Source organism: Bombus terrestris, chromosome 2, assembly GCF_910591885.1.
Source record: "Bombus terrestris chromosome 2, iyBomTerr1.2, whole genome shotgun sequence".
In the NCBI taxonomy this organism is placed as follows: domain Eukaryota; kingdom Metazoa; phylum Arthropoda; class Insecta; order Hymenoptera; family Apidae; genus Bombus; species Bombus terrestris.
The window spans coordinates 11,731,691-11,759,571 of NC_063270.1; the positions used below are offsets into that span (position 1 = coordinate 11,731,691).

General features: G+C 41.2%; 1 protein-coding gene and 1 long non-coding RNA gene across 20 annotated transcripts in view; one reads left to right on the forward strand and one right to left on the reverse strand.

Moving 5' to 3' along the window:
• The window catches only part of LOC100646216 (homeodomain-interacting protein kinase 2), a 50,240-nt gene that overhangs the window by 18,355 nt on the left and 4,004 nt on the right, over nucleotides 1-27,881 (reverse strand). For 3 of the 19 annotated variants that reach the window (XM_020866127.2, XM_048410612.1, XM_012318575.3), the window contains exons 1-18: nucleotides 20,457-20,591; nucleotides 9,282-9,376; nucleotides 8,347-8,694; nucleotides 6,150-6,479; nucleotides 5,965-6,057; nucleotides 5,673-5,891; nucleotides 5,209-5,581; nucleotides 4,913-5,130; nucleotides 4,479-4,802; nucleotides 4,116-4,295; nucleotides 3,859-4,005; nucleotides 3,614-3,778; nucleotides 3,106-3,530; nucleotides 2,636-2,725; nucleotides 1,977-2,246; nucleotides 1,734-1,899; nucleotides 1,256-1,479; nucleotides 486-806 (exon numbers count right to left, since the gene is read on the reverse strand). In XM_020866127.2, the coding sequence (XP_020721786.1) occupies nucleotides 486-806; nucleotides 1,256-1,479; nucleotides 1,734-1,899; nucleotides 1,977-2,246; nucleotides 2,636-2,725; nucleotides 3,106-3,530; nucleotides 3,614-3,778; nucleotides 3,859-4,005; nucleotides 4,116-4,295; nucleotides 4,479-4,802; nucleotides 4,913-5,130; nucleotides 5,209-5,581; nucleotides 5,673-5,891; nucleotides 5,965-6,057; nucleotides 6,150-6,479; nucleotides 8,347-8,694; nucleotides 9,282-9,335 (3,947 nt within the window). In that variant the 5' untranslated portion in view covers nucleotides 9,336-9,376; nucleotides 20,457-20,591. Of the gene's footprint in view, nucleotides 1-485; nucleotides 807-1,255; nucleotides 1,480-1,733; nucleotides 1,900-1,976; nucleotides 2,247-2,635; nucleotides 2,726-3,105; nucleotides 3,531-3,613; nucleotides 3,779-3,858; nucleotides 4,006-4,115; nucleotides 4,296-4,478; nucleotides 4,803-4,912; nucleotides 5,131-5,208; nucleotides 5,582-5,672; nucleotides 5,892-5,964; nucleotides 6,058-6,149; nucleotides 6,497-8,346; nucleotides 8,695-9,281; nucleotides 9,377-13,397; nucleotides 13,661-20,456; nucleotides 20,595-27,881 lie in introns of those variants that run through there. The other 16 variants (XM_020866149.2, XM_020866129.2, XM_020866116.2 and 13 more) reach the window with 15 other exon arrangements.
• Nucleotides 20,879-21,581, forward strand: LOC105666742. Its single transcript, XR_002308314.2, has 2 exons — nucleotides 20,879-21,021; nucleotides 21,115-21,581. It is a non-coding gene; the product is annotated as an uncharacterized LOC105666742 (long non-coding RNA).

Below are 27,881 nucleotides of genomic sequence, written 5' to 3' on the forward strand. Positions count from 1 at the left end.
TATACGTATATATCATACATTTAAGATAATCGAGTAATCGACAAATTTCTTTCTTTTTTTTTCTTTACATATAATACATCATTCGTTAATGCTTACGAAACGTTTCTTTATCTTTGTGCAATTGTCTAAGCAGGCAATCAATGGTCTACTTTGTACAAAATAAGTGTACAATCGAGCGAAAAATATGTATTGTATAAATATATCTATTACATTTTGATAAGAAAAAAGAACAATACTAGTAAAAAATAAAAATAAAATATGAAAACAACGTTCAGATCATTTTTAGAGAAGAATATCGATTATCCGACCGAATTATAATAAATACATCACACGATCTTTTACAACGTTACATGCCATTGAGAACGAGATAAAACGGTTGCACGGGAACGCACTATATTCCAACAATAACTACTACAGTACGATCACAAATATAACAACATACGATGAACTATCACTAGAACGAAAATATAATAAATGGTACACACATGCATGCATCAACTAGGTGTCTAGGTACCCACCCGGGTGTGAATCCCTGATAGGTGGGCACTTGTTGCTGCTGGATAGCAGTAGGCGCCTGAGAAGGCGCGGCGGTTACGTATACCGGGGGTGGCACGGCATGGGCTCTTGAACGCACATGGGCGTACTCCTGGTACAGGGGCTGTCCCAGATGCTGGGCACTTCCTATTACAGGCCCCCCTGCAGGACTTCTGCCCCCGCCACCGCCCCCAGGACTGAGGTGGGCCGGATGCCCATGGTGACTGTGGGTATGACCCGGATGGGCTGCCGAACCCACCACCTGGCTCTGCCTACAAAACCCAAATCCATCCCTTCGTTATGCAATTCCCATGCGCTCTTTACTTACTGTAAGAAGTCTTTCTAAGAGGACAGAGACCAAACCGACGGAGAATCAGGAGATCGATTCATTCCGAGATCCTTTCAGATTCACTTTTACTCTCGATCTTTTACTTTCCGGAAATAACATAGAAATTCATGCTGTTTACTTGCCCGATCATGATATTCAGCCCGTCTGTTGTCTCGACAACGTATACACGAGCTGCCTGTCATCGGTTTGGTCATTTCTCATTCAAAGAGAAAACCTACATGCGTTCAATAACTACGTGCATATAAATCTCGCTTAACTATGCTATTCTATGTACTTATCTGCTAGGTTTTTCTAAATCTATCTGTGTATGATATATTACATGCTTCAAGTGTCGTGTAAATCAAACGTTGTAACATGCGGTGCGATGCTTACCTATACTGATGCACAGTATTCGCTACCGCCCATTTCTGGTGGTCTCTGGAATGAGCAGCCGGTGGTTGAACGTACTCGTGCTTGTATTCAGCTCTCTTTCCAGGCCATGATACCCGCTTGTCCGTGCCAGTCGTATACACAATGTGTTGCTCTTGAAGGTGCGGATGCGCGCTACTCGTGGTCACATACTGCAAGAAGTAGTCATGCATGTCATAGGCATCATCCTAGAAAAACATTTCCAAAAGAAAGATTACTAAGACAGAGGAAGGGGGTATCCCAATGAATGCAGATCAGGATCGTCGTGCTTGTTCCTCGATACTCCCAGAAACTTTCGGTTGAAAATTTAAATCAATTACAAAAAAAAGGACAACGAAGAAAAAAAAAGAAATAAAAATTATATAAAATAGAATAACATAGAAAACGGAGAGAAAAGATCGAGAAACGAAAGAAAGGATTGTAATTTGAATTAAAATTTAACCTGATAGGTCGGTGGCTCTTTACAGGCTGGCGCGTGACACGGATGAGGTGCAAGGTACTCAACGCCGGGCTCCGGTTTTGTCGCAACATTCACCATATTACATTCGGACTGTACTTTGGCCAATAAACGTTTCTTTTGCGATTGAGACGAATATCCAGAACTGCTACTGCAATCAACAACACATTGTCTTCATACACAACTGTTTCGAATGATATTATAAACTTTGATCGTTGATATAATTACCTGCTGACGTGATGTTGCTGTTGGGGTTCGTGTTTAATTAACTGCGTAGTTTGTTGATGCTGAGGATGTTGCGGTAAATGTTGGTATGGATTATGCGCTCGACCTGGACTAGCTTCGCCATCGCTGTCACCGACAGTTACACAACTGATAATATTTTTTCGTTGCGATCTTTGAGATGTACTATGCGTTGTTACGTGGCCATTAGTATGCGACTGACTACTTGAATGGGTTTGCTGTATTGGTTGAACCACGCGTGGTGTTGACTGCGTACTAGAAGTAAAAAACATATGCAGTAAGTTACACATGAAACAGTCAGGGAGAACAGATATCCCCATACAATACAAAATACGTTAACACTCAGCATGAAAAAATGGCATTAAACGCTAGAGCTGTAAATCAGAGTGTTGTTAGTCCGTTGAGACAATTGACACTTCAAGCGCTACAACCGTGTTTCTAGATTGCTTTTATTATATACAATTTTTAGTCCTGCAATTTAAGTATTTGTACAGGTGCAGTAACACGAAATACGTTAATTGTTTTACAACATTAATTTCTCAATGTGCTATGAAGCTTCGTGTTATACCATGTTCTTAGCGATTATTAACCATTAATCGATGCTATGGTGTGTGATTGCGTGATACTACGTTACATTCATATACCTTCGAATGACTTCCTCGCGGACTGGACGTCCATCGCCAGACAGGCGAGTTGCCAAATTTTGACAGGCTCCACATTGCCGATCTCCACAGCTGTCAATGATATTCATGCATGATTCCACTACTTTCTATTCTAATAAATTACTAATAAATATGTTTCACGGTGGAAACATTTATGATTGGAACTTATCGACAAAATTCGATAAACATAATACAAAACAACATTACAAAATCATAGACACTTGTAAACGAGACACTGGATAATCATATTTTTAAATTCAAAGAGCTACAGAAAAAAAATTTCTAACGAAGCAAGATAATAACAAAGTAATAAAAATAATAAAAATTCAAGATGGCTGTAACATTTTCGATACGGTACCCACAAAACAGCAGTTCTCTTCTAACCTTATAATTGCGAACAATAATTTCTAACTACTTTCCAATATTCTACGAAAATAATTAAATTAACTTACCACTTGCCCGGTGTTTCGTCTTCGCTATCACTTATCGTGATAACAGAAACTGCAGGTGATGGTGTATCGTGAATTGTAATAGTTTGCTGCCGACCAGATGTAACTTGATGGTGTTCTACATTATGACTACTGCTGTGTTTGCTGCTGTGATGGTGTTGCTGCATGGGTTGCTGTTGCCAATGACCGCTGGAAGGTGAATGCCGTCTCATATTGCTCGGTGGAGTACTTTCTTTTACCCTCTTTTTCACTGGACTTAACTGCTGTGTTTCCTTTTTATGCTCGTGCCTATGTTGAGACTGCGGGGGTACAGACACATGATGTTGATGATGTTTCGTAACACTACGCTTGCCCCAACCTTGAGGAGGATGCTCAACAAGGGCACTAGTATTGTATACTTCCGTGACAGGAAATACTGGCCTCTGATCCTTCCCCAAAACAAGGGAGATTAGTTACAAACCTATCCGACTGACTTATAAAAGTAATCGTTAGATAAGGCAATAAGGTTTACCTGCAGAATAGCAGAACTATCGACAATAAGAGGTCTTCCCCAATCTCCAGCATCACTCAGTAATGGCTGCTGTATGGCTGCATGTTGCGGTGGTAACTGTTGCCAAGATGGTACGATAGCGGCCATTTGACGACTTCCACCAGGCCAAGAGGTTTGTACAGCATTCTGTGATCCAAGGATAAAATATAATTGGCCATTTATAATTCATAAACGTTGTAACATTTGTTCGTTTCAAGAATACTTACGGTTAGTAACATTTGTCGTCCAGTTTCCACCATAGATACGGGAACCGCTGCATATTGTTGTTGGGCAGCTGCAGCTGCAGCAGCAACGGCCTGCTGCGATATAATCGATGGTTGGATTTGTAACGGACCTTGTTGCGCTTGTGGAGGCTGTAGAACGTGCAAAGCGCAATTAAACGATCACGAATTTTTTTGAAACATTTGATTATATACAATATGATTATATGTAACTAAGTTAAAATGAAAAGTGTCTTATTTACTTGAGCAACAACTACGTGTTTTGCAGGACTTGGCATCGTCTGATAACTGGGTGGATGACAAAGTAGACCAGGCACCAATTGATGTGGAAAGTCGTGCACTCCACTTCGTCCGCTATTTGATCCACTTGACGAGCTACTGTACTGAGTCGCACGACGACTACTGTTACTGTATATTTGATACTAAAAGAAAGAATACACTGTGATAGAAAATCAACTCCATATACAAAATATATAATCTGAAGAAACATAAACAACAAACAATAAAACTAAAGTGCGAAAGCGAAAGGTCAAAACTGAATTTTCAAATAACACGATATTAAACATTGCGTCAATTAAGGGTACCGAGAAAAATTATGAACAAACCAGATTATCATATCCTGTTTGCGCAGTCCGATGTTCTCTAACCAATCGCTGTACTTGATTGGTCAACTGGTTGTTGAAGGTGAAAGTTACGGCACTACCATTTGTCGTCGGCACGAAATTAGCTACCAATGATGTTGGTGGTGGTGGTTGGGGTGCTGGAGGAGCTTGATGATGCGCTGGACTTGCAGTGAAGTCACCGGCTCGTCGGCAAACCTCCATCATTTGGACGGAAGCCTTAACATTGTTACAATGTGCATAATCGACTAAATGGGCCAGCGTAACAAAGGCATGGTTCAGAGCCTCCCCAGGTGTTATGCGGCGCTCCTACAAATAATAAGGATACGCGATGGATAAGGAATGACTCTCGCCTATTCTAGAAATTAGCCATTGTCTTCCAATCGCTGCATAGAATCAAAGCATGAACTAGATATTACTACCTGGTCCATTGTGAGCATCCTCTTCAAGAGGTCAATGAACTCTCTTCTATCTGCTTTTTCTGCCAAAAGTTGACCACCCTCCAAATCAGTCGGGACATTAACTTGACCAATATCATCGAGACAGTTAAAAATATACTTCCTCGCTTCCTTTGATTTGATACCAGTTTCAGCCTCATGCTCTTCCGGTGTTTTTAATCGCCAAAATGGATATGTACCTGCAATTCATTTAACGCTATCTGTACCTGTTCTTCAAGAATATCAATTTCGAGATGGTTATGAAGCACAATACTTACTGTCCATGTCTCTGTAAAAGAATTTTGTTGTTTTGCTGGCATTGTTTAACATGTGTTCCGTTGGTAGGCCTTGCGTCTGACTTATGTATCGAATCTGATCGTATTCTGAACTACCAGGGTATAGAGGCCATCCTAAAAACAATTCCGCAACTACACAGCCGAGCGACCACATATCTATTGCTTCACAATATGGAAGTCCAAGTATAATTTCAGGTGCACGGTAGTATCGCGATTGTAAATACGTGTTGCAGACAGCTTTAGATACATGGGAAGCTGACCCAAAATCAATAACTTTTACACGATAAGGCTGACGAACTGGATCCACCAACATAATGTTTTCCGGTTTAAGGTCTGCGTGAATTAACCCCAATTGCTAAAAAGATATATTCATAAGGTTATTCGGTAATCCATAAAAAAATTAACACAAAATTGTCCCAGCATGTAAGTACATAAACGCAGTTTACCTTAAGTTTCAAAAGAGCGGTGAGTACTTGTTGAAGAATCGGTCTGATATACTTGAGGGGTAGGGGTGAAAATTTATTCTGTTTCAGGAAATCATACAGATTCTGTTCTAGCATCTCAAAGACCAAGCAGGTATGGGATTTGTGCTGAAAGCACTCATAAGCGCGCACAAAGTTGAACTCATCCGCATTTTCCTGACTGAGTCGAGACAGGATGGAGACCTATTCAGGATAAAAATTGCATTTAGTCATGATTTAAGAATAAAATTGACTAATCATCCATATCTTAACTTACCTCAATCTGCCCTTGGCGCGCATACGATGGATGGTTCTTCAGAATTTTGATGGCAACTATTTCATTGGTTCCCTTTTTCCAGCATTTTACGACCTAGGGACAGAACAAAGGCAAAATGTCGTTTAGTTTTTATGAACAGGAAGAAATAGCATAGTTTATATGGAAGAGTAAAAAAAAACTTTTACCTGTCCAAAAGTACCTCTGCCCAAAAACTCGAGGACTTCATATTGATTAGTCATAGAATAGAGAACCTCGTGCTGTACCAACTGGTAATCTCCATCTCCTTGGGGGTTGCTGCCACCGCCTCCATTGGCAGCGTTGGTTACTTGCTTGCTATGTGCCGTCATGCCTGTCTGCTTGTGTTGTTGTTGTTGCTGCTGCTGCTGTTGTTGTTGCAGCTGCTGTTGCTGTTGATTATGATGTTGCGACACTACAGTACTGCCCACTGCGTTCGTCGCGTTGGCGGAGTGGACTGCCAGGCCGTCACCATTACCCTCCCTCGACCAAGTTTTTCTCTGTAGGAGGAATACACCTTATACAAAAATTTTTGGACGTTAAGAGATCGTAGATAGTTTTTGATAGCTTTAGTTGGGTAGGGATGATAACGACGAACACACGCAGGACGAAACTTTGATGAATCCAAGCCGAGGCAACACAAATCCAAAACACAATCCATAAGAATCGATGTAACATGAATAACATGACTCTCGTCTGTTAAACAAATACACACATACACACAGACATTCGCGCGTTGTTAAAAATTAGTTTCAAACACGTACGGGATGTGTAGTCAGTAGAATATGAAGAAAAATTTAGTTATTAATGTTTTACGTAATGGTTTTTTGCATACACATCGATTTACGTCGTTTCGATGATGATCTTCGACATTGAGATTTAGCAAGCATTATGAAAATTCGAACACTAGCGGAAATACATCACGATGGCCGGTCATGAAATATGAAATGAAAGCCTTGACGGCAATCGATATCTAACTACGCCACATGGAAAAATTTCTGAGAAACGCTCGTACATCTGTACTTGCTTACAATATCTTGGCGATCGAAGGATCAACGAAAATCAATTATATCCCTAATTATCCGTCAGAATGGCATCGTATCGATTTGCGAAGCATTTAATACGATAGATACGCAAAGACAAAAATAGTTTACGGCTCTGTATGTCCGTGCAGAACGAAGCTACCTTCGTGAAAGTTGGCTCATGACAGGTATTAGACGATATTAATCCGTAGCTGTCGAACGCTGACGATACGATCGGCGGATACGATCATTCCGCGGATACTACGTTCTTTCTCTCTCTCTTTCTGTCTCTCTCTCTCTTTCTTTCTTTCTCTCTCTTTTAGTAAAACTCTCTTGGTTCCTTTTTTAGTCTTTTACCAAACGATTCGACGAATCGCTGTCGTCGAAAGCCACTACTTACTTCTGCGAAACAGCCAACGTGGCCAGATGACAAAGTCGATTTTCGAACGGTCATGGAGAAAAAATGGCGAGCACGATGACCGTTCGCTCGGGAAAGGAAAGAACGCGCCACTATTTTTAGCGATCGTAACGAGTTGTATCATGAACGATTGCGGAAACCAGCATGGTGAAAAATAAGCAGGGACAAATACCGCTGGTAGACACAAGTTTTCTTATCAGACAAAACCAACTGGATGACGAAATAAAGTATGTACACGGATAAAGAACGGATTAACTGTGTCGTTAGCTGGTAGTAGAAATCGCTGCTTCGAATCAAACTGAACGAGACAGGACGAGATGTGAAGAGAACGAGAGAACACTTGGAAGGATACGTTCCTAAGATTTCAGGATGTCGACATGCCCCTTGAACGATGTAACAAACGCTTGAAATAAAACCGAGGCTTTTTTATTTCACAATAACATTCATAAATAACACGCATAAGGACTCTGTTTCCTATCGGGACATGTCCCATCGCACGATTGCGCGTTACAAAACCGTGAAAGAAAGTCTTCTTCGGGTTGTTTTTAGGCGAGGAGAATGGCTTCACCGTTAATACTTATTTATAGCGATTTCAAGCGGTAAGCGGCGTCTCATCGAGCGTATCAATAGCAAGGAAGAATAAAATATAGGAAAAGAAGCGAAGGATTCGATAGATATAAAGTTTAAACAGCAAGAATTCGCTTAAAAATACATCATTCTCGATTGTAAATTTGTGATCTAAGCGTTTACGAACGTACGACCAGCGTTCGTCTTCTACGATGATGGAAACATGAACGCCAAAGTTGACGAGCAACGAGACTAAGAGAAAGAGGAATAGAGACGAGGATAAGTCGACTTTCCTCGACGCGATCACGCGGGTCAGAAGAGAATTATCGGTAAGAGAAAATCGGAGGAAGTGGCACCAACCTTCTGGCCACAGCGTTGGTACGTGTCTAAGAGCTTGATCGTCGAGGCTCGTACCAGGGTCTGTTGGTTCGGGCTACTCTTCTGCAGCGCATTATTGTTGTGCAGCGAGCTAAATGCGGTATTAGCACCGTTCACGGAGTACCGTTGTTGCAGACCGGTATTGTCTAATTGGTAGTCGCCGGTCGATTGAACCAATGCGTGTTGGATCACCGGCTGACTCACGTTGTACTCCAACTTGCGTTTCTTGCTGTGGTGGTGAACGGTGTTGTTACTGCTGCTGCTGCTGCTGCTGCTGCTGCCGTTGACGCTACTCGTCTGCTGTGTTTGGATGAACATGTCACACATTCCCTGTAATGATAAAGGGAAACACGATCGTTACTATTTCACACGATCGTCCTTCGCGAGGTAAAGACGTTATCGAGCGTTCGAATGTTGGAACATTTCTCGAATCGGAAAAAGGCTGACAGAGAGCGGTGCTGATCGCCAGTTTGATCGAGTGAGATGCGCGAAACTCGTTCCTACGATCTACAATTGTGTCTCTCTAATCGTACAATAAGTCAGCTAACAAGCGATATAACGCTGTTTCCGGTTCGACAGCAAATGATAAATAACGGAAAAGCGTCAGCAAAACTAAAAATAAAACGAAAATGAACAAAGCTACGGCAAATGGAGGATAGAGAATAGAAGAGGATACAGAACAGCAAGAGTTTCCGTATATTCGTGGATGGATTTTATTCCGAGGCATGTTGTTGCGAGCAGTGGGAGATCGAGCCAGAGAAAAGAGGGGACCCATCGTGCGTCGTTCTGATTTAGGCGAACCGAGAGAGGAACCCACGGCTCGCCATTGCGACGAGGCGACGCGCGATATATAAAAACGTACGCAACTAACAGCCGACCACGACGACTATGAATATTTTAGAATCTCCTTCACGTACATGTGCCTTTGTATGGTTCCACGCTGATTCGGGCCAGCGGCTCTCAAAAGGCATCTACCGAATATCAGGTTTCTGCGCGTTGACACTCCGAGTAGCTGCAACAGGGCAAACATATTGGGTTGGTCTCTCTCGAGCTAACGCTTCTACATACTCCGTTATTAATCGTGAAATTTTCCTACGTGAAAATCGCATCTGTTTCACCAGATCCAGCTGTAGAAATCAAATTTCCCATAATTTCCAGAAAATCCCGAATATACTTCCAGGAAATAGAGAATATAACGCGATCGATTTCTGGAGCGCTCGTTTCTAGCGCCGGAAACTTGCACTTATGAAATTAAGCTTTAAATAAGATAACGCTTGTGCCTTTCTTTCCTCTTATCGATCGCGAAAGAAAGCTTCGCGGGTGCACGCGCGAGAATCGACGTTACACGTCGCAAAGTAAAACTCGAGAGCAGCATAATACGTAGGTGTATCCCGGCGTGGAAAAGGAAAACGAAACATGACAAAGAAATACCGTGGCTCGGTCGACCGCGTCCCGGATCGATCGGCACGTGACGAATGTTTTGGAAACTTTCGTTAGCTCCGATTCGGTTCTCGCCCCCGCGGCACCTCCACACGCGTTAACACATGTCCACGGTCTTCTCTTTCTCTTTCCCTCTTCCGGCTATCCCTCTTCATCCGCGTGCACGACGTGCTCTAATTATAGTGCTACTTGTCAGAAATAGTGTTGCTCCGTATTATGAACGATCTACGGTACCACCAAGTACAGTTACGTTTATGTTAACTGTCTCGTTACTCGGTGAGAGAGAGAGTTCTGTTTAATCGGTGCACCAGAGACAACGCGATATCCAATCGTATTGTATATGGTACACTATAGTCCAGAAGTACTTGGGCACCTGAGATTTTCTACTCCAGCCAACTAATATTAGCCAAATTTTACAAATCGTAAGTTACAATAAGTTCGCTTATGCAACAATAACAAATTACTAAAAGGAATTAAATTTTGCAACTGAATTATACAAATGACTAGTTATTCGGTTAATATACGTAAAGTAGAGTTGCAAAAGAGAAGTCTACAACTTGTAACTTGTCAAATTACTAATATTATTAGCTGGTAAATTATTTTACAGCGAGACTCTGGTGTAATTCGATCAAAAAGTTGTGATTTTCGTTGTATTGTCAAAGTTGTGGGTGAGTTTTCTCTACTAAAGTTTATCTACTATTAACTCTTCATAATTGTGTCTAATGACCAGGACCAAACGTTCTGCTAAAATTAAACTGAAATAAACAATATACCAACGTGACTCAAAAAATTCATTACCGTCTCTAATAAATATCTGACACTTCCTAGAATCTACGTAAACATTTAGAATATGGCCAAACACATGTTCCAGCTGTTCTAAGATCTTAACATTGAATAGAGACGTTTAAAATCTTCATTCAGATATCTCCGCAGGATCGCTTTTATCGTTTATATCATTTTTACGACTAATGAATTTATAAAAGTAGATCATTTGGTTTCTGAGAATTGATCGTTATTAGTGTGGCCGAATAATGAAATCGAGAAACTGATAAAGAATGGGATTGATAATTTTGCCTATTGAAAGGCTACCACGTCAACAGATTACGTGTGGTATCAATAGATCACGAATCTATTCTTCGTTGAAATCTTCTCAATATATCGCGTCTCTCGCGGCGCTTGGCTAAAAATTAATTAGAAGCTATGTACAAAACTACTCGAAAGCTACTACGAATTCGCGACTCGTTGGTCGTGAGCTAAGTTTGAACGCGAATCGCCTCGTCACCGTCGCGTCGTCTTTGTGCCAAACTATTCTCTCCCTGCACGCTCTTCTCGACGATCGTCAAGTTTATAAGATGAAATCAGTGGAGAAGAGTAAGTAGCAGGGCTAGAAAGTTTCGTCTCACGGTACCTCGTCACGCCAGGTAAAAGAACGAAGAAAAGAAGAACGATCGTAAATGTGGGTCGTAGTATAATTCCAGCGGATGACCGGTTGGTGAGAAGGTGAAAAAAGCCGGTTGTTGGCTCGACGACGAATTTCGGTAGCACACCTTGAATCAGACGAAAAACAGGGCTGGTGAAAACGAAGAAAAATGTGAATAGACGTCCTCCTTGATTAGTGGTGTTTGAAGAACGAAGCGCAATCCGAAGTACGTCGTAATAAGAGTAGCAACTTTACGTAATAGCTGAACGTAGCAGATAGCGGATCGAAGGAGTTTCAGCTTACTATTCGTGATCAGTCGACTTTTATATATTATCATGTCGATTGGTTATTGCAAAGTTCAGCAACGGACCCAACTTTTCAGACAATTACGTAGCCATCAATTAAAAAGAACGAAGAAAGAATAAATAAAAGGCAATAGTGTTGGCTCGTGACATCGTGATAAACACGATACATCGAACACAACGGTCGATCTTTGCATTGCAAAGTCGCGTTGTCGAGCGTCGTCGTTGATCTCTCTCCACTTATCTACGAACGACTCGCGTATAATCGTTTCGAAGCGACGGTACACAATAACGGAAAAAAGCGAGTAGGCGCCGACCAGCAAACAACGCGATTAGCGTACCTAATCTATCGCGATTTTTCGTGGCCGACGAGTGGTTGAGATTTGTGAAACAATCCACTCTCATGGCACAGCCGTGACTCTCCAAACGTGGACAGCTATTGTTTCTATCGCGATATAGACTGGCGACTGGCGATGAGTCACTCTCTCTCTCTCTTTCTCTCTCTCTCTCTCTCTCTCTCTCTTGCTCGCTCTCTTGTCTATCCGTGCAAGTTGCGCGAACAAACGAAACGAAAGTCCGACTTTGCCGAGTTTGCGCTTGCTTGCGATGATACTCGCGCGTTCCAAGCCACAGTCCACGACGCTACCCTTGCACAGGCTACGAATAATCGCGCGCAACGTCTAGACTACTGTATACAGTCATCGTGGTGACTCAAGCTGATCGCTAGATAAACGGGAAACCCGAAAAGATCCGAAACTGACCTAGCTTTCGTAGAAACTTTTGCCGCAGCATGGAGTCACCACCGATCGAACAATGAACCGTCCAGATGAATCACGAAGATATTGTGACTTCCCGAACCGGAAAGATAAAAGTCGACTCATTTTCAGCGCGGATGCAATGAGAATGCGAGACGTTTGACGCGAGCACGTTAGAAACGCGTCGAGGCATCGATTCCGTCGGCTATCAATTGACCAATTCTTTGTATCTGGCGCGTGAATAACGACCGTTCAAGAGGATATTTTCGAAGTTGCGACGAATGCAAGGAAACGATCGAAGACGCCATACACCACACGTATATATGTAGTTTCACTACTTTCTCGCTTTAGATAACGGATTGTTGTCGTCGATCAATCGCGGTATTCGACGCTTAGACGATTGATAACGCAAGGAAAATGACTCGAAACAACTTGGATAACACAAGTTTCTACTTTTCGCTGCAGAGTCGTACTTCGAGATACAGAAACGCGACGATAAATCGAATCTTACTGGACCGTATACCAAATTGTATCGAATTGAAACACTGCCCGATTAAGAAGTACGCGCTCGCAAACTCGAGTTGCTTCTCCTCGAAAGAGACAGCGAACAGTTCGAGCCCGTCCGTTGTCGTAAATTAACCGTCTAGTATCGCGATCATAAACGTCTGCTGTTACGTCTTGTATTTATAACCTGCAATCGCGCGCACAAAAGTTCGCCGACAAATTGGATGATCATGCGTTAGACTCTTCGTTTCTACTCTAGCGAGTTTTCACGCCGCTGCTAACAATCGTTGGAATAGGATAGTGGTAAGGTCATGTTTGCAAGTAATCCACGAGTATGTGCATGGCGTTTGCAGATCAAGTACGAGTCGTTTCGAAAGGATTGCTGCAATTATTATCAAATTGTTATTAAAGCAAGCTTCAATTTTCACTGAAACGAATGTTTCAAAGAGAACATATTTGAAGAGGTTGTTGCAGTAAGTGCTTTCCCCAGTGTTGCGAACAAACCAACGAAAACCAACTCAACGTCAAATCACTTTTCCAAACGTGTTACAAATTCATAGACGATTAATGTTTGTAATAATAAAGTAAGGTATTTTTGGATATGAAACTTACATTTTTCTTTCTCTCGCAGTCAGTTCAATTTAAACATGGGAGTTGCTTCCTTACTGCTGCAAACTCTTCATTTTCTTTTTTACGTTTTCGATCTGTTTCCTCGGGAAGAAGCATCACAATTTATTCCTCTACGCAATTTCGTCCTCGACAACGTTTCGTAACTCGTTATCCTTCGCTCGAAAGCAATTTCCAACGAAAGTCTTGAATCTGTCTCCTCATTTTCTTGTATGTTAGATGAGAGATATCCGCGTTTTTCAAACACTCTAATTCGGATATAAATCAATAATGGTAAGTGGATATTATCATAACGAAGCATGCAATTATATAATTGAAGAGCACACAGGAAAAATGTGAGATGCTGTATCGTCGTTGAATTGTTATTTCAATGTCACTTGGTGGCTAATATATACAACTGAACATCACAGGAAGAAAACATGATAACTACATATCTGTTGATTATCTAATATTAACGTCAGTTTTGATTAAGCAGAAGCATTTTAATACGACGATTGAAAGACAAGGTATTAAGGCAAGGAATATTTTAGTACCTTCGATATTTTGAAGAGAATGGAGAAAATAAAAGTACTTTGGTGAATTTGAAGAATTTTGGTGACACAACATTTTTGAAAATCAATTGAGCTGTAAAATTGGCATTATAGCCTTCAATTGAAAAGAAAACGATTTGTCCGAACACATAACATTGTCTCATAAAAATTAGTAGCAAAACTATAAAATTTTGTAGGCAATATGGAACGATTGTGTTTGAAATGTTCAGTAGAATACAAAAATACATATTTAACACCGCAACCGAATAAAGGGATAATTTTGGTAAGGAATTAAGTAATAAAATAAAATTGGCTATATGGAATTTAAAAATTGCTTATCCCGTTCTTTATCTGCGGTGTTCGATTCTTACGTGAATCAACGACGCACGTCGGGAAAACAATAAATCGTTGCTCAATATTATGTAAGAGACTATTTGGGCCGCTTGAGCGGGTACCGTTTTTCACGGTATCGTAAAAACTTCGTCAGTTGATTGTTAAGATTACTACACAATAAACACATTATATGCCACTTCTTCCCTTGTAAAATTCCATGCTTTTCTCGCCGACCAGCTGCACGCAAGATAACGGTTCCTTCGATAATGGAATTTTCCGAGTAAACTATTCTATGTCACGTTTACACCCTTTTAGACTAATGTCTCCCGTCCGAAACGTGTATCCTTCCGCAATACGAGTCCTATGATATTTACGTGTGTAAATCGAGACGCTATTTGTCTGCAACGTTCCTTGCTATGTGTCACATCGAAGACCAACTCGTTCATATTCGAATTTTCTACTGACGATATGAGTGGCGAAATTGTGCGACCAATATCGGCTCTTAAGCGTAATTTATTAGAAGTATTTACGAATTTCTATCGAACTACCGAACAACCTTTTAAGGGATTATTTATTTCGTCAGCTAACTAATACTATACGGAAATTCAAAACGATGACTCATTAGAAATTCTACTTTGGTTTCATGCCGAAGAATGTTCGAAATTCGAAGAAAGGGAAAGATAATAAACCTTAAGGAATTTATCTTGATCTTACAGATAAAATTCGAAAGGAAAATCCCTTCGAAATTTTGTTTCAATCCTATGTTCAAGATAATCGGACAACAAAATTTCTTAACAATTTTACTCCGATTTCATTTGCAGACTGATGTGGAAGAAATAGATAAGTATATTCTTGTTTTCCTGATTTTTATGTCGCTCGAATAAAAAAAAAGTATGTATTTCAGGTATGAAAGAATTGACGAAGCAATAGTCTGATAAATTTGAAGATACTTTAAAAATAAGCTATAGATCCGCAATGTTTTGAAAGACACGAAAAGAATATTAACTTCGGTACTATTAGTCTGCGTAAATAATGATACTAATGTTTTCTAAATGCCCAACGAGATGATACAAAATATTTAGTCCTCAAATCAGATGAAGAGATAGTTCCGATACAGAATTAGTTTGTAACGAATTTTGAATCTTAACATTCCTTCCTTTACTATAACTTCCTTAAGAATCTTGATCCTATTTCATATCGGAGAAACGAACGATTTTTCGGCACGAAACGCGTGAGAATAAAAGTCGAAAAACAGTATCGTTGATTGGAGGAGCATCTTTATCCCATTCGTTGCAAGGAACATTGTAACAAGATTCCACAGTGTTTCTATCGATCAAACAGTGTAACAGATGTTTGATGGGTCTTGTGTGTCGCGTTCTATTTGTGTTTGCAAAAACCTACGCTAAACTAAATCGAATTGGAAGCGTGTCAGAGATGGTTTCGAGTGGAAACGTGGTTTACGACCGACGAAATAACCAGATCTACCAGGTAAGCGACGAGTCTCGCGTTCGAGCGGTACGAGCAAAAGGATACTCGAGCTTTCACCAGAAGATAGGAGTATTCAGACCAAGCTTAGTCCTTAAACGGAAGGCCATGAAGCATGGAAAATTCCGTTGAACCATATAAGCGAATAGTGAGGGTTTTATTTCATTAAAAAAAAAATACGAGATTTCTTTGTAGAATACAAATATGATACGAAAGGATGATCCATCTTCTTAAAAAAGAGACATTGAAACGTTTCTTACGATTAAGAATATAATTGTAAAATTAAAAGTTTGGATATTATTTAGAGTAGGAATTTCGATGAAGATTATCTTGCGATTATTATGCAATAGTTCACTGTCAAATGAATTTTTCGCTTTAAGTATATTCTAACATAGCGATATCTAAAAGAATCTTTCAAGAGATATTTGGTATAGGGATATGGCGAGTGAAAGAAAGCAATGCAGCAAATAAATATCGTTACGTAATTATACAAGATGATTTACGAAACTGGAACAAGTCTTATCTCTTTCTCGGATAAAGTTAAAAGAAAATGTTACAGAAAAAAGATGAATGGTTGCAAGGAGAACTACGAATATTTCCCGATGATTTTTCTTCGCAAGTGCAATGATGTATATGCATTTAGCAGTTATATTATTTCTTGAAACGAGAATATTTTTTATAGTAAACCAAATCATTTACTCAATCTACATAGAAGAGTATTAAGACAACAACAACAAGGTCGAAAATTGAGTACTTTAAAAGATATTTTAACTTTAATTTTGTAGAATTTATTATTTGAAAGACAAGGAGAGATATAACATAGCACTCTCGTGTTTGAATGAAAGATAATTAAAAAAATTTGTTTAAAGTATTATTCTATCCGTTACATTGGTCACTGTATTTAAAAATAAAAATAAAAATCGCTGGAATCTCATAAACTCCGTCTTGTCAATCACGATTTCAAATTATTTAAAGTATCGTTTTTGAAGTATAAAGTGGGAAATCTATACGAAAACTCTTACACACCACTGTATAAGAAATGAGTATTCGAAGATTTTAAGGGTGAGCTCGGCCACCTATCTTGCTTTTATAGCGCGATATCGAACGTATTCCTCATTTAAGGTTACCTAAAGATCAACAAATGTCCCAGAACGCTATAGCAAGTTCGTTTAATGTATCGATCGATATTCGGTTTACTTCACAAACTTGCTCGTGATCGCCTTGAAATCACGAAACAACCATTTTCGATCAAACTTTCTCATCGCTGTACAATTTCGTGTAATTATACAATATTTCATTATAATGTCTTTAGAAACAATAACTATCGTTGAGCATAGTTGATGTATGTGCCTTACCGTTTCTAATATACAAGGTGATTGCGAAATCATGATTTAAATGTATTGAGGAAAAATGGAACGAGTCAAACATGGATAAAGGTCATTTTTGTTATGAATCCTAGATATTTTTAGTAGATGTGAGTTTAACTAATTCTCGACCGAATATGGAAAAACAATCACAACAAAATTATTTTATATATGAAAATAAGCTAAAATAAGTTTATTTTCGAAAAAACTGATCACGTTTAGTCGGGAATTAACCTGATAAACGCAGTCCGGACAAAATTTTTAATTTCGATTCTCTCGTAAAAAGAACTCCTAATGAAAAACCCTTGCTCTACGTTCTCAACTTGTTTTCGTGTCTACAGTAGTGTCCAATCTATTGTCCACTCCTGTCTAGTTGGGTGAATCAGGCAGATTCACATAACTAACCCGACAAGTTTTCAAACTTGATTTTCTTAAACGCAAATTCTTTATCCTTCGTTTCAGCTTCGTTTTTAGTCACAGAATCTCCCTGACCCCATTTTTATCATGAATTACAATACACCTTGTATGTATATCAAGAAAATTATCAAACTGCATTTTCTCGAAAACAAAGCATCGTATGAAAAATTCGACATTTCCAAGTTACTTTTATACGAGGAATCACGTCCTTCCCGCTTGTGTCAAGATATATTACCATAAAACGTTGTTTCGTGCTTTGTCATTCGCCTATCGCGGTGTTAAAAACGAAACGCGGTTTGTAAGAGGAACAGGAAAAAGTAAATGGAATGACGTACGTTGATATATACACGCACGCACGATGAAGAGAAGTAGTAATCGTAAAGTGTGGTAATGTCCTTCTGGGACGTATTCGAACGTGCCGAGAGGTGAACCTCGAAATGCCGAAAGGCCTTTCGGAAGGCCACGTTTGAGGAAATCTCGTAGAAACGAGATAAAAAATGCTGGGCGAGCGCACTATGCCGCCGGTTGCCACTTCCGATTACTTCGTTTGCCTCACGGACTGCTAGACGGCGGTCGATAATTAGAAAACGATAATCAAACGCGACAATATAGAGCACCAATCGATCTGCGGATGAACGCGCAGAACTCCGAGGAACAGGGATACGGATGAAACTAATTGGATTTTCAGTCGGAGTTCCACGGGAAAACGATTCGATGATTATTTTTCTTTCTATCTTGAAATTGCTTTCACTCGCTATTTCGTTTTCGAAATGGAAAGAGAAATGTAGTTAGCGGCTCGTCTTATTTCGAAAGATTAACGTCTTTCTTTATAATATCGAGCTACATTTTCGACTATCTCAGAAACTAAACCGTGTTCTCCACTTTCTGTTAATTCCTCAATTTCATTACTCGAGTGAACAATTAATGTTCAATTCTCAAGAAACAAATCATTTAGTTCCATAAAGTCATCTATCAGGAGAAGGTAACATGAATAATAGCAAATTTGAAGAACAGCATTCGTAACATCATTTTCCCGTATTTGATTTATGGCGTTGACCAATGTGCCTTCTAAATGACTCATTTCTGAAGTGAAACAAGAGGAGTCACACAACCGTATCAAAGTTCAATTTTAACCCTGAATCTGTTTTAAAATTATAATATCATAGATTACTGAATACAAATTGTACTCTTCTCAGTTATAGTATCCTATCTACCATATCGAATTTTTATCATATTCATTGTGCTATCTTTATTTTGCCTTGTTCAGTTCAAAGTGTTTGGTCATTATTTCGGAACAGCCAATATAACCTCACTTAAAAAGTAAAAAAACACCGATATAGTTTAAATATTTCAGCATATCTTGAAACATGAAAAGACACTACATAAGACGTTTTGACTAACATGGACAAAATCATGTGTAGATACATTGTTAAAGTATTAATTAATCCTAACATATATACTACAAAAAAAAAAAATGGAAAAATCATGAGGCAAGAGTTGATATTGATCGACATCGCGAGCAGTTTTCGATCCGTCGCTAAAATATAACTTCAGCCGGGGGAAAAACCATTCGACGGCAACGTAGCACGATTCACAAAACGAAACGTGGTATCGATACGAAAGTCTCCTAGCTAAGCGGAAATAAAAAATATCGCTACTGCCTATGACAGTAGGTTTTAACATAAAAAAAAATAAAGAGAAAAAAACGAGGACGGTCGCACGTTGGTAAATGATCCAGATACTGTATACACTTTGGCACGAAGCAACCGACGGTGTGTTATGTGGATGGGGAATTTCCAGGCGAGCTTATGCGCGTGTTGAACGAAGCAACGAAAAGTGCTAGGATTTCGTTCGTAATGAAACATCGTATATGTATATATATACATATATACGTACGCTATCGACGTACAACTCGGTGACACGTAGAAATCGCGATCCAGTAAACGCTTCTACGACGCGACTTCAAGCCTACGTGCACGCAGTTGCTTGGTCGACAGATGTTCTTCGCTCGCGTGTTACAATTCAGAAACTTTTCCACTCGGTCGGCACGACTCCGTTTGCGCTGGCATTTCGTCCAATTTCAGGAATACTACGCGTTTCGTGAAATTGCATCCCACTGCGCAACATATTATCGAGATCCACGCTCGAGACGATCGTTACGATTAAAAAAGTTAGGCAAAACGTTACCACGGCAAAAAGTTATTTATCAAGTTCGAAACGCGCACGCACACACCTACCAACGATTGCTTTCGTTGATAAAAGCATAAATCGACGGAAATGAAAAACTCGAATCCGAACATATATCTTCTACCTAACGACGACGCGTGCAAACCGACATTCTGAGGTTATGTTCGCCGTTCCAAGCTTTCGGCAACAGATGTTTCCGATTCAGCTTCCCGTTTCGCGATCTCCTAGGTGGCTGTCGTGTCGACGTCGCACGAAACCTGGTGCGGAGAAAAAATTTAAACTGTCACGCCGCTAATCTGATTAATTTACACCATATGATCGCGCGATCAACCAACTGGTTTTCGCAGAAAAGTTTCGTGAAACGAACGCACGGCAATTGACCGAAGTTCACGAGGGGGAAAACTTTAATTTTGTTTACGTTTTCAGTGTATCGAACGTACGTATGCTCGTGAGAATATACGCGTTCGCAATATGATAGGTTATACGTGAATCGCTCGACCGAGAGTGGAACGGGTAAGACACGCGAGTCACGGTATCTTCCGGTAACCTGTCAACCGCAAATATCGTTCGTAGAAATACAGAAAAGCATCATTTCATTGATTCGTACGCAAGGGATGGAAACACACGAGATTAACGGCGTGTCGGAAAGAAAGAGCGAAGGAAGGAACATGTTACGGATCGTCGGCAAAATTGTAGTAGGAGAGAAAAGAAGAAAAAGAGAAACATACCTCTCGGTTCTTGGCCAGTGTCTCTCTGTTCAGGGACGGGCCCGACGATCACGTAGCAGCATGTTCTGTTTATTCCCGGGTTATCTTTTCCCCGTCTGGTTTGTCGGGCTCTCGTTAGCGACACACAGCCATCTTGCGTAGTGCCTGGCCTGGCTCGGTCGCTTTCGGTACGATGGCCTCCGTGAGCGCGACAGAGAGGATAGTCGCGGTGAATAGGGGGATTCGAGAGAAGGAGGGAATGAAACGTAACAGGAGAGAGAGCGAGAACCACGGCCCCGCCGAAGTGCGTGTCTCACCAATATACACGCGTATATACACCGAAGTAGCACCAGCAATACCACACCGCCGCCGCCACCACCACCGCCACGACCACCACACCACCAGCACCACTACTACCAATACCGCCACTGCCACCGACGTGGAGGCACTGCACCTCTCTCACAGTTTTCGCCACTTTTTCGCACGGCCCTCGCCCACCTCCGTCACATACATATTCCGTGGAGCAGCCAGCGTTTGCGCGCACCTTCGTTTTCAACACGACGGATCTTCGCCCGGACAAAACAGAGTAAACGCGACGAACCCGTTATTTACCCGTTTACCGATGTCTTCTGTCAATTTGACCTACCATATTCTCCTCTCTGTTTCGTTCTGTTGTTAGCGTTGCACCACCGCTACGGCCGTCGTGGACGCTACTGCTGCTGCTCCCGTTGCCGCTAGTCCACTACTGACTGCCCGTACCCGTACCCGTACTCGTAGTACCTGTCGTTCCAACGCGCACGACTGCGATCGGGGGATCGCTCGGGCTCGACTGCCGCACGACTGAACCACTTCGGCCATCTTCGGTACGCCTCGGCGATTTGCGCTCACTTTCTGCGCAGGGGCGGCGATATCGTGGGCGCATCAAGCGCCCCGTCCCCGTTTCCTCTTGGATGACTCATGTGCCACACTCTGACGTATACGCGCTCCAACTCCAACCGCCACCGTCGCTTTAAGAAACCATCGAGGCCTCTTTATCGCGTGAATCTGCAGGACATATGGATACGTTGCTACGTGAAAATGTTGCAATTTTATTCGATCAAAAAGAGACGTGTATAATCTTCGTCCAATTAAATCTTCTGGAACCGATCAGTTTGCATGTTGATTTTTGAAAGCGTACCCCGCGTTTCGTGTTTCGCTGTTCCGATCTTCACCGCAGCGTTCGCGTTCAAGGGAAATCGCAATGACGTCGGCGAATGACGCTAGTCGCTAATGGTCTTTCAACATATGTAGATCGATCTGTGTAATTTTGTTTTCGTTAACGAGCGTTCTTATCGAGGATCAGCGTATACGCAACGCGTGCGCGAAACGTTCGTTTTGTTTGTTAATTTTGCAACGCTGGGTTACATGGAAATAAACGTCTCGTGCAATTATTTTCACCATCGATTTCTTGTTTTGCTGTGCGCCACGGTACGCCGGTCTCTGGCGAAAAAAAAGGACAAGACAACGGTATACGGGTGGTCGAACAAGCTATTTGTAATCATCGTAGTGAAACAAACGGAAACAAGTAAAATACCAAGCGATCTAAGGACTTTCACGGTCGTACCACCATCGAATAAAATGAACGCGCTCGTACCTCGCGATTAATCGTTAATCTAATCGAACGGCAATGCGCGAAAGGTCGAAAGTCTCCTGTTTTTACATCAAATTCATGCAAATCGTTTTTTTCATGAAAATGTCGAACAAGAATGCATGCGATGAGTAAAACAATACTCCATCGAGGACGCTTTATCGGACTTGAACTTTGTAGTTTCTGAAACGGACGTTTTACTCGTCCATGCCGTCGAAACGATTTAGCGTTTATTTGATCGAAGGACACGGGACTCGAAGAACCAAGCGTGTGCCGGAAAGGATGATATCTTTATGACTACTTCGTTCGAATGACGGAGTATTAATAACGCGACGGTGGTCTTTTCGTAAATTACAAAAATAGCTACCCGTTTTACGAATTGCCGATCCGATCACATCCGAGAGCTACGCCCATTCCTTGAAACTCGTCTCGAGTACTTTTTAGAGAAATGAAACAGTCGTCCTTGATCTATGAGGCGATAGTCAATCTAGTCGATAGGTTCGCAAAAGTAGGCGAAAAGTAGTTTGAATTTTCGGCCTCTAGATTAGAAGATAATCCGTTTGCGCCCGAGCCAACTGAAACCGGATCTTTCTACGTCAGACCCGGCCAGTCTAAAGATACAGTCGCTCTTTTTCTCGTATAGTACGAAACGCGATCTCGCATCGCGCTTAGAAGAATCGCACGATCGAACCGACCGAGCAGAGGGTTGTTTCCATGGGAAATTCGTGAGAAAATTTTTTCGATTGGAACGGAAGGTTCGCTGATTCGAGCGTGGCTAAGCGAAACGTTTACGATCCTATTAGAGTCTTGCTTGTTCTAATCGCGTACCTGGCGACGCGTGACGTCATTGGCCATTAAAGGATAGCAGTTCTCTCGGGCGGGACTTTGAATTTTCCAATCGGAACGTGAAAATCCAACTTGTCTATAATACGTTTGCGATATATTGTGCTAGAGGCGCAACGTCGTCGAGATCTCGGAGCGAATTGGGTCCACGGCACCGACCCAGAGGAGGGTGCAATAAAGAGAGCCAGGCCGTGCATACGATGGTTTACGCCCCTCCCTCGATCCCACTTCGCCACATCATACCGCACCCCACTCTAACCATCGTGCTTCTGCACCCTACTTTGAAAATCCCTCAACGGTTCCACAGCAAGTGCCTTCGAAAATGGACAAAGAGAAAGAGAGGTTTGGAAGCCTGCAGGCACCCGTTTTTCGTACGAAAATTCACGCGCTCCTGTCTGACCTGAAAACGCAATAAATAGCGTTCGTCCCGTTATTCTCCTTTCTCGGCCGGCTCCGGCAGTATATACACCGACAACGTCCATCCGCTTTCCGAGAAAAGTTGCACCGTTCTTCCATTATTGTACAGAGAAAATTATTCGACACGTCGTATTATCGCTTGGAGAAAATTATTATTAAGTTAAACGACCCTGTCACACAATAAAATAATTAACGGGAAGCGTAGTGTTAGAATAAATACAGTTCATAAAAAACACATGATATCAGCTTTACTTTACGAAGTACTTAATAACTGTAATTTTCGCGTGCGTAAACGGACGATGTGATTTCTACGATTGTCTCTCAGTAGCTAAACTGTCCCTTTTTTTTTTCGTCATACTCCTTGGCTTCACAGATTAGAAAAAATATCCCTATCCTTTTAATGGGCTGCACTTAAATTTTCGCGACTCATCGGCCTATTCCAACGTTACTCCACGCTTCGAGTCTTCCCGTTTTCAATGACGGTAAACTGCTTTTCCTCGTAGAACGCGCGAGGTATGTGTAATACGATCGTGGAGAAAAGCAACGTCGAAGACTCGAATTGCGACTCGCGGATTGGAAAGTCGATGGAGATTATACGAGAAAGAGATCCGTGTCCGATCGGCTAAATAGGTGAAAAATTAAAATCGACGTTATTTGCGTAGTTATCGAGGCATCTCGAGTTAGCCAAGTCACGTGGCTTTTTTTCTTGCCAAAAAGTTAAGTTACATGCCTCCGTGGCGACTGTCATCGTCGATATTAGCCGGCAAAGTCACCTCGCGAGTTTTCGATGCGACCCACACCGTGCACGCGCCGTAGAGATTTTCCACGTGTCACTGGGTCAGTGCACTTGCTGTCCTGCGCGGGAACGTGAATACAGATCGCTCTCTAAATATCAGAGTACCGCGAACCTCCGTATTCGCCCGCGGTCTCTAAAGTTCATCCAGGAACGTACGTCTTAACGAAAATACTCGGTGAAGATCGTTGAAGGCATTTTGAAGAAAAAGATCGATAGTTTTTAATCGAACGATCTAAATAATATAGACTGTTAGTTACAATTACAACGAATCTGTTTTCTGACGAACTGTCGTTCCGACGAACGAAATATACAAATACGATTTAACCAGTGAGTATCGTGGCTTACTGACATAATGTATAATTGACTGTGTAAATACTCTCAGAATCTCTGCGAAGTATGGATATACTTGCGATAAATATCTTGTAACTTCTCTATACATTTTCAGTGTTGTTTTAAAGATATACCAATGCAATCGTGACGATCGTATCTCATTACGGTATTAATGCAAAATGTTATATTATGTAACATTTATACGGCGTACTAAGTACTAAGTTTTCACAATATGTATGTTTACAGTACATAAATGTTTTGTAACTTGCATATACATTCCCAGATTGGTTTCAAACTCTGCTGCTATCATCACGATACATAATCAGTTTCGATTGTATACGAGTAGCAATGAAATTTCGAAAAGTTTTGTCCAACACACGTAACATATTCGTAAAAATATTTCCTTCTTTCAGTCACTGTATGTACTCGTACATTTAATTGTTTCGACGTATTCGTCGGAACGACACTTCGTCGGAATACGCATCCACTGTAGTCATAATCTTATACACCTCGGGTGTCACCTGAATTGTAGCGAATTGTACAGATCGAACCGAGCGTAGTTTGGACGAATGGAAACACGCGGACACGGTGAACGATCGCGAAACCGATGAACGTCAACGGCGGGTTACCGTTCCACTCGAAACGAGCCAGGCAGCTAACATTTTCGTGAGAAGCCTCGCGGCACCGTCGCGTCGGTGCGTCGTTGCGAAAAATCATTCCCGTTGAAGGTGGTTTCTGTCTGCGTCTCTGTCCGCCTCCTATCGCTTCCCTGTCGCGCAATACGAAACGAGTTTCCAACACGATTCAATGCCTCGGTCTGCAAATGTGAAAGTACATTACTGCCAGCTCTGAAAGTCGTTTTGCTCGAAGGTTTACCTCTCGAGCGGCCCTGGACTGTTCACCGAGAAAAGAATCGGCTAGTGAGGACGAGGCTTACGCCAGGCAAAGAATCATCGAGAAATTTATAACGAAACCCCTCTAACGTTGACGGTGAACAATAAACAGTCGAGGAAATTGTGTTTGCGAACCAAATGAAAGCAGGCCTGTATGGCGGTCCCATCGTGTACACAGCACAACAGAATTCTGTTTTACTACGGTTAGTTACCAATAGGTTAATCCTTCGTGACCATACCTTTCAATTTCTTTCATAAAACGTATCTTTCCGTTTTAAAAGCTTTCTGTCAGATAGCGAGTACAATTTATCGGTCTCGGAAGAAGTTTCTGAAATTTAAGTAAAAATACATGAGCGCTTAGGACGCGTAGGGCACTTGGTTGTCAAGGTTGTCTCCTCTCATTGTCAATCAGCCTTTTTTCTTATATTTTCTGTTTGACAATGTTGAGTTTGTTGAGAATTAGCCGTACTCCGTTTAACGACCCTGTAATTCTCGATAAGGATAACCTTATATCATGGAGCTTTATGACCTTTAAAGGGACAATGGAGAGAATCGAAAGGAATGATAGATTAACTAGCCAAGAAACGTCCCATTTTTCTTCAGAATGGACCGGAATCGATTGCACTTTTCTATGAGTAGTTTTGCATCCCTCTAAAATAGGCAATCATTTTGCCAGTGGATAACGCTCTACGTTTTTCCATTTGAAACGTGTGTATCTTTTGAGATCGTGAATTTTTGTCGAAAAACGACAAAATATTCGAAACCTCGACAATAATGTGGTTTTTGAAGAAAAATTATAAAGCGAAGTCAAAAGTCAAGATGCGTTATCAAAGCTGGTATCGATGAGCCTACCGTGAAACAGACAAAGAAACCAAAATGACGACGGAGAGGGACCAATAGTGGATGCGATTTAACTTCGCGTCGATCTCTGCGAATCTTTATGACGCCACAGTGCGTCACCGTACACACGGAAAAATACTCGAGCGCAGGAAATATCGGAGGCGAAACGCGCAGCCCGTAAGTCGTGGTCGGAAAATATCGAGAGGAGGGAGGTACTCGAGGTATATTCTTCTGCCCAGCCATAAAAAAGAAAGAGAGAGAGAGAGAGAGAAAAAAAGGAAGAAACGACATGCAGCGTATAACGAATATCAAAATTTCGTTCGTATCAAGATTAACGTCGTTACGGAGATGTTGTGTCGCGACGTTTCGTCGAAAAGACCTTCAGGACGTTGCTCGTCGTCCTCCACCACGGAAGATTCAATTAGGAAAGACTCGATCAATCTACAATCTAGCGGGCGAAAAGCGTCCTATCAGCAGCAACATGGTCTCGAATGCTCAAACGAATATTAACCCCGCTACATCCTGTGCATCATTTTCTGTCCAATCGATTTTACCATTAGAAACCCTCTCATGCACCTTGCATATATACAATGTCGTACATATTCTGTTAAGTGGTTAATTAACTGAACGATAAATGTATTTATTTTTAGATGAAGGCGATCTTAAGTTTTAGTACATTATTTGTTCTCTATGTATCTGTACGAAACAATGTGCTTGCACTATCGATACAGGACGCATTGCGGACTTTAGATATGTATTTAATTATTTTATATATAGTAGCACGCAATAATTATACGTATAGTAGCGCGACAATAAAGCTGACGCAAAAACTACGTCAATTATTAAAGAAGATATACAAAACGCGAGTAACGATCAAAGTCACACGGATTTTTTAAACATATAAAGAATCATTGTTACATAATATTGCCTTTTGTCGATCTTAGTCTTTTATGTTTTTAATTAACGATCTTTTTGTTTGCCGAAACGAGACGAATAACAAATATTCAAGGATTGTAGTTGGATTAAACATCGTCCACACAAGAATCTGTACGTATGTTAGTCCAAACCGGAACGAATAAAATAGTGAAACTTAATCGAACGCGATGAACATTTTAATGAACAATACCGACGAAGCTACCCGCGCGAATAAAAGAATTGTTGGATTACCGGATTCGTTCGCGCATAGAATAGTTGGTTTTCGATCGAGCAAGAATTTCTGATTGCACGATGGCTCGGATGCTTCCGGTGTATTGCGTTTTAATGGGTCCTACCAGGATGACAGGGCGACGATTTGGTGGCGAACGCGCTGCAACGGCGAATTATCGCCACAATTGATAACAATTTGTTTCCCCGTGTTCTCCATATGGTACAGGGACGAGGCCAGTGAACCAACTGCACACGATGATGTTGAACTAACGACCAGGCTGGCCAGTTTTCTCGATCGACCAAATTTTCTTTTTCGAGTCGTACAAAACGAACGGAGCAAAGAATATCACGACGAGAGAAATCGTATCCATGGTAGGATCGATTTTTACTTCGAAGTCGAGATTGAACGCACATCCTCGTAAAAATCTCTATTCTTCTTTTTTTTTTTGTTTGTTTTTTTTTGATTACAGGGAATGGAAAAATTCTGTATCATCGTTAATTAATCCATTCGAAGTTAACAATGATCTTATTTAACAACGATTTGATCGTTGTGG